Consider the following 7,500-nt stretch of genomic DNA (forward strand, 5'->3'; position numbering starts at 1 on the left):
TCTCTCACTCCAATATCACCCCAGTGTCACTCCATCCCACAAACCAGACAGTCCTCTTTTCCACACTGGCTGTCTCTATGTGTTACGAGTGACACAGCAGCTTTATTTTACTGTAAAGGAGGATTATTTTATTTTTACCTACAAATCTAATTCAGCTGTGGAGCCACAACAGTAAAAGAGCCACACATGCCTCCGGAGACACGTGTTGCCAACCTGATATAGATGATAGACCACTTTCACGCACTTTCAGTGGCGCGCTCTGCATGTCTGTGTGGTCTGCCGCTTTGTGGCTGAGTTACTGCTCCATTTGACAATAAGAGCACTTACAGTTGTCTGGGGCAGATCTAGCAGGACAGAAACGTCACTTGTGTCAGAACTGGCATCCTATTACAGAGCCATGTTTACAGTCACTGAGCTCTTCAGTGTGATCCTCTACTGCCAGTGTTTGTCTATGGGGACTGCAAGGCTCTGTGCTTGATTTGATCCACCTGTTAGTGATGGGTGTGGCTGAAACACCTGAACTCAATAATTAGGAGGGGCGTCCACATAGTTTTGGCCATTTTTTCATTTTCTATGAGAGCAGAGCATCCAAAGCCACGTCGCCAGAATGTAACTGCTGCACCATTTAAGTTGGAACTGGAAGTGTGTGATGATTTAGACACACAGTTAGCACCATGCTGATTGGTGGGGTGGTCTTGCCTGGTATTCCTGACGTTCCTGTAGGTTCCTGACGGCGCTGTGTGTCCACAGTGCTCTGGCTGAGCTCCTCACACTCACACTGGGGTCAGTAACACTCGCCCACACCGACACACCCGCCGCTTCATCTTCACCACCGCACACACTCCTCTCCGCCGCCAACACACACGCCCGAGTCTCCGGCAGCAGCCTGGGCACCAGGAACATCAGCTAGCAGCACAGACAGTGTTATTAACGTTAATATTGTTGACATCGTTAAGTACAACTTAATAATTTTATTCAGAAAAAGCAGAAAACACACATTTCACAAAACACACAAACAGCCTCAGCAGCTCACTCTACTCTCAGCTCTAGAGTCAGTGAGTCACTCTTTCCATTCTGTCCAGGAGCCTCACTTTCAGCTCCTCAAAGAATCTGCAGACACACCTCCAAAGTTCAGTCTTAGAAGCTGGTTGATCATTTTCTGAAGTAATCAAACACATTCAGTGGTGTTGAGGTCTGGACTCTGGGGTGGTCAGTCCATCGTTCAGCTTCTTTGTTTGATGTGTCCGTCTCCTTTTCTCAGTGAGGTTCTTCTTGATCAGCTACACATCCTTTCAGACCCACAGCGCTGAGTCGTCTTCTCACAGTGGAAGGATGGACAGAAACACCTGTGGATGTTTTCAGATCTGAAGCAGCTTGATTTTCTCCTCTCTCTCAGAGATGAACGCTTTAAGTGCTGTTTATCTGATGGGGCAGTTTTGGGGTCAACCAGGTCTTCCAGGTGGTTGTTAGGAGGCACATTTTCTCTGGAGCTTTAATCAGTTTTTGAACTCGTTTTGTAAACTTCAGTTTGTTCACTTTGACTTTCTTTATACAAGTGGATTATCTCATATCTAAGCATCTTAGATCATCTTAGTAATCTTCATTTCCAAATCTCTTCTGGATGAAGTCCAGGATTTACAGTTACCATCCAAAACCTGCTTCATCTAATGAATCTTTACTTAAATTAACGTAGGTGCTGCTGACAGAAGTGACCAAACCTGTGTTCTTCTAACCTACATGATCATACGTTTCTGCAGGGTCACTGGAGTCTCTGAGCAGAGTGAACAGGTGTGTTAGAATCATACCTGTTTATAGAGGCGTCCGGGGACGAAGTGTGAGAGATCTTCAGTGTGAGAGCTGGACCTACACAGAGCATAACACACAGCACACACACACAACCTCCACACGCGCGCGCACACACACACACACACACACACACACACACACACACACACTTTATAATAGCAATATAAAAGTAAACAGAGCGGTTCAGAGCGGTTTGGTGTGAAACGCTCTGTTCTAGATAAACTTGCCGAGTCAGAACTGTTCACAGTGGTGGTGATAGGAACCAGACGTCCACCTCTAAAAGCTCCCTCACAGAAAGTTCCTACATGAAATGGTTATGAATTCACTGCCTGATGACTGAGACACTGTTTTATGATCGTTTAGAGAACTTAAACTCCATTCATGGTGGAGGGATACATGCAGGGCGCTGTGAGGCAAAATAGTCCCCAAAGAAAACTTATTATTTCAGATTTTCCACTATTTTCCATCATCAACATTCCATATAAACTCAGAAGACTCGTGTAGGTTCACTGGTGGTTCTGGATAGTAAATAAAATGTCTGTATTTGTGTTGTAGTCATGGCGACCCCTGGTTCCTATCAGCACCACTGTACAGAACTCTGACCCCTGAGGGAGATCAGGCTCAGAGGTACCTGAGAGAGAAGTCCATGTGGGTTTTGGTGGACGAGGGCAGGACGGAGCTCAGAGCCTCAGCAGGAGACACACAGACGCAGTGAGGAGAGGAGAGTTTAACTGGAGAGCACGAACTTCTGCACACATGCAGCTCCACCAGGAACACGGCCAGACCCAGAACATGAGGAGCAGCCAGAGACGGACCCTACACACACAAACAGACAGACACACACACACACACACAGACAGACACCCCCCCCCCACACACACACACAGACAGACACACACACACACACACACACACACACACACACACATACATATATGTACAACTGAACTGTATCACTGCACGTCATGAAAAATCCTTCTGCTGTTAATGAATAATCTGTGACTCTAATGCTGCTCACATGGAGCACCGAGCGTACTGACGAAGTAAGAACCCAGTTCTGTTTAAACTGTTTAAAACTGAGGGGCTGACAGCTTATTTTCTTATCTAGAACTGGGCTGCTCAGCTAACTAACAGGCTAAAAGAGCCAACAGTCTAAACAGCTCCATCATTAATATCACAGCTTGAATTAAAGCACTTACGGTCTGATTCACTGTAAAGCTGCAGTATAAAAGTCTAAAAATGTCACCTGAATGTTTTACACACTTCAAATGTCCGTGTTTCGGTCAGAAGCCGCGTCAAACCCAGACTGAATCCCAAACGGCTCTGTACTCCCTAAATAGTGTTCTAGCTATGAAAGTTTAGAAGTTCTGGCCTCTACAGCCAAACAGTGCATCATGTATCGAGTGTGGATGAGTCTGAGTCCCAAATGACTGTTTATTAGCTGTAGTTTGCTCTGTTGGGCTGCAGGATCCAGTATTTAAACTCCTGTAGTGCACTATGTAGGGAGCAGGGAGCCGTTTGAGATTCAGCCCCAGTGTGAGAAGAGGGGCCGCTGGATTGGTGCTAAATAAGACTCGGATTTGGTGAACAGAAAGTACTAATAAAGCGAAGATTGCTGTATTAAACAGTGCTGCGTTCTCTGAGTTCATTATTATACGACAAAAATTCATGAAATGACTGCAGTGAACAGCAAAGGGCGACCGAATGTTCCCCTCCTCATTCAGCCGTCCATGGTTGCTTGGCAACGATATCATACTCTAAAGGAGCTACTTTTCTTGGCTGAATAATTGTTTATGTCGACTATTATTAATAGTAAATTATTTTCTGAAAAATTGAGTATTTAATCATCCACTGTTCTATAAAAGCAATAAGCCACTCGAGGCTGACCATTACAGTGGTTTTATCAATAGAAAGGAGTTTTACTCCACTTCACGCCTAGAAACACCCTTCAGCGTGATAAAATCACTGTAATGCGCCTCTCGTGGCTCATTGCTTTCATATATGATAATATCCCATATGTATTATATGTATGTAAGTGTCTCTATGTAATAAGAATATTCTACTCCTAACTCTAAGTATAGATGGTTGTACCTGTATCTGCAGTAGCTGTAAGACTCGGTGCAGCAGCGCTGTGTAGATCTTCGTGTGTCCAAGCAGCATCTTCACAAACTGCCCGGCCCACTGACCCTGTCTGCATATAAGAGTCTGTTAGAGATACTGAAGAACGACACGCGGCTCTGATCCTGCAGTCAGGGCTTCACTTCCGTTCCACCTTAAATGGAGCAGCAGTTCCGTCTTCAGCCACCATTTAAGGTGGAACGGAAAATTCAAATAAGAAGCTGGTAAACAGGAAGCCGACTTCAGGAGTGAGTGATGATTCAGACATGTAGTTAGCGCCATGCTAATCGGTGGGTTAAGGGGGGTTTGGTGGGGGGGGGTTTACCTGTGTGGAGGACTGACTCTACACGCCTCCAACACACACTGACAGAAACTCTGCAGGATCACATTCACCACCTGCAACAGATTAAAGAGAAAAAAACAACTGTAACAGTTATTTAGAGTAAATACAGTCCTGCGGCGACGCCCCCTGCTGTCCTGCGTGTGGAGAGGACAGCGCCCCCCGGAGTGTCACCCTTAAAGAGGCGGAACACAATGTAAGTGTAGTAAAAGTTAAAAACAGCAGGTTATTTATTTCTGCTTTTCAGACAGAATAATAAACAGGCTGGACTGCACAGCTAAACCACACTGACTGCATGTTTAACATGAAAGTTGAGTGTTACATTAAACATCCAGCAAAGTTTGAATAAAAACCCAAAACAGAAATATAATAAAACACATGCTAATCAGACCGGAGATCTCTGGGCGTGGCCCGCGGTGTCCACACTACAAAAACATCGGCCAGAGTTTACAGGGAGAACCTTAAAGAAGGTTCTGATCACTGCTGTTCGTACAAAACCTTTGTTGTGTTTTACATTGTGTGTAAATTTCATGATGAACCGACCAAAATATTATAATAACTATCATAATAACTGCTCTTTTACATTTCTGTCTAATCAAAGTCATGATGGGCTGATTACTAGATTATGGAAATGGTCGTTAGCTGCGGTTCTATTTTATACACAGATGTATGTTTACAGAACACACTTCTGCACATTTTAATGCACTATTAGTGTTTATTTGCTGAATTTAAACAGTGCAAAGAAAATAAAACTAAAAATGAGGCCTGTGCAAAAGTAATAGCACATTTAGTTTTGTTCCAATATGTTAAACTCAGCAAATAAACAGAAAGAGTGCAGTAAAATAAAGCTGTGTTTAAGTTTTGTTTTCACAACAAAATGTAGTTTGACCAGCAGTATTCAAAATTTTGCATATGACTGTGTGTGTGTGTGTGTGTGTGTGTGTGTGTGTGTGTGTGTGTGTGTGTGTGTGTCCTTACAGCAGGTGTGTGTGGCGGAGGGGGCTGGTCCAGGGTCAGTGTGATAACTGTGTGTCCGGTTGGTTCGTCTGGGCTGTCAGCACAAAGACTGTGGAGTGAGTGTGAAATGTTGGCCAGCTGAGCTCGAACATCTGAGAGACCAACACAGAGACACGGTCACTCAGCGCACTGACCGGTCACGGATACAATCATCCTGCTGCAGTGCTCTGATATACTTACACCTACACCAAACTGCTGTTATAGCAACACTATGTAAGATTTGGGGATTTGGACAATTTAGCCCCAACCATTCAGCCTACAGCAGTTTAGCCCCACCCATTCAGCCTACAGTAGTTTAGCTCCACCCATTCAGAATACAGCAGTTTAGCCCCACCCATTCAGCCTACAGCAGTTTAGCCCCACCCATTCAGCCTACAGCAGTTTAGCCCCACCATTCAGCTACAGCAGTTTAGCCCCACCATTCAGCTACAGCAGTTTAGCCCCACCCATTCAGAATACAGCAGTTTAGCCCCACCCATTCAGCTACAGCAGTTTAGCCCCACCATTCAGCCTACAGCAGTTTAGCCCCACCATTCAGCTACAGTAGTTTAGCCCCACCCATTCAGCCTACAGCAGTTTAGCCCCACCCATTCAGCCTACAGCAGTTTAGCCCCACCCATTCAGCCTACAGCAGTTTAGCCCCACCATTCAGCCTACAGCCGTTTAGCCCCACCCATTCAGCCTATAGCCATTTAGCCCCGCCCATTCAGCCTACAGTAGTTTAGCCCCGCCCATTCAGCCTACAGCCGTTTAGCTCCACCATTCAGCTACATTAGTTTAGCCCCACCCATTCAGCTACAGCAGCTTCCTGTGTTTTTCACCTCCTTCAGCAGCTCCTGCAGACAGCAGTCTCCTCAGCTCCTGAAACTGAGCCTGTAGGAGTATCTGGGGGTTCTCCTCCTGCTCCTGGGAGCTGCACACACCTGACACACACACACCACACACACACACACACACACACACACAGACACACACAGACACACACAGACACACAGGAAACACAGTGTAAAATATTAATAATGTGACACTAAAGTTGAGTGTTACATTAATCACGGCTTAAACATGCTAATCAGACCTGAGATCTCTGGGCGTGGCCCGCGGTGTCCACACTACAAAAACATCAGCCAGAGTTTACAGGGAGAAAATTAAAGAAGGTTCTTATCACTGATGTCGGTCCAAAACCTTTGTTGTCTTTCACATTTAAATTTGATGATGAACCGACGAAAAGAAAAGCAAAACCACTCAGAGTAAAATCTGGTTCCACTCACTCACATTAAAAGGATGTTTCTTCTGTCTCCTGTAAATTTAGCCTTTTGGAGACACGACAGCAGTGAAACACACTACAGATGGATCTGCATCCAGGGAACGCTGAACAAACCGGCAGACCAACTGAGGTTCTTTATTGCTCAGTTGCGCCGGGTGGTGCAGCTCTCTCTGCACGTTTCTCTGACTCAAACACAGGGAGACGTAGCGGAACAGCTGTGACCCCAGATTCGGACCACCCAGCTAACGCTGAAAGAGGAGACCTTTACCAAAACACTGTGGACATGGGAAAGTTACTTCATATGTGTAGGTTTTGTGCCCACAAGAGCAAATTAACCTGTTTAGAAAGAAAGCATGGATTTCGGTTCCCTAAAAAGCCGACCGGGCTGTGGAACCACACTGTTCTGAGAGGGCCAGCTGTGGGGCTCGTGTTAGACTTTACCTGCTCTCTGCACCTGCTGCTCTCTCAGACACGACTCGGTGTAGGACGAGTACAGAGCTGCTGGAATCTTCTCTGCTCTGCACAACACACACACACACACACACACACACACACACACACACACACACACAAACACACACACGCACACACAAACACACACACGCACACGCACACACGCACGCACACACACGCACACACGCACACACACCATATTACACTATATACACACATATTCTACAGAGGGTGAACGGTGTTCTTCCAAAATATATTTCCTCTATTTTTGTTAGATTGGAAGATTTCAGAGTGTTTGTGCTGATGATGTAACCTACTTCCTCAGGGCCTCGATGAACGCCATCCTGGTGTCCGGCTTCTCTGGGAGCTGAAAGAAAATCAAAGCCCTTTAAGACTGACCAATCACATGCTGACAGTAAGGCTCTCCTATAGAGGTTATGTTTGGCCAGTGTGTGTGTGTATACTCACCACACGTGGGGTCAGCAGAACAGGGAGGAACCGG

The 7,500-nt window shown here is 45.7% G+C and overlaps 1 protein-coding gene across 1 annotated transcript in view; it reads right to left on the reverse strand.

Moving 5' to 3' along the window:
• Window positions 1–7,500, reverse strand: part of LOC118806548 (Fanconi anemia group A protein homolog) — a 54,511-nt gene that overhangs the window by 20,694 nt on the left and 26,317 nt on the right. Inside the window, exons 19-28 of the mRNA XM_036567982.1 lie at window positions 7,467–7,500; window positions 7,316–7,365; window positions 6,987–7,063; window positions 6,103–6,204; window positions 5,243–5,373; window positions 4,250–4,320; window positions 3,898–3,997; window positions 2,438–2,622; window positions 1,806–1,899; window positions 700–906 (exon numbers count right to left, since the gene is read on the reverse strand). The exon at window positions 7,467–7,500 is cut by the window's right edge and continues 27 nt beyond it. Coding sequence (XP_036423875.1) covers window positions 700–906; window positions 1,806–1,899; window positions 2,438–2,622; window positions 3,898–3,997; window positions 4,250–4,320; window positions 5,243–5,373; window positions 6,103–6,204; window positions 6,987–7,063; window positions 7,316–7,365; window positions 7,467–7,500 — 1,051 coding nt within the window. The remainder of the gene's footprint in view (window positions 1–699; window positions 907–1,805; window positions 1,900–2,437; window positions 2,623–3,897; window positions 3,998–4,249; window positions 4,321–5,242; window positions 5,374–6,102; window positions 6,205–6,986; window positions 7,064–7,315; window positions 7,366–7,466) is intronic.

The sequence above is a fragment of the Colossoma macropomum genome, unplaced genomic scaffold (genome assembly GCF_904425465.1).
Source record: "Colossoma macropomum unplaced genomic scaffold, Colossoma_macropomum, whole genome shotgun sequence".
NCBI classification, from domain to species: Eukaryota; Metazoa; Chordata; class Actinopteri; order Characiformes; family Serrasalmidae; genus Colossoma; species Colossoma macropomum.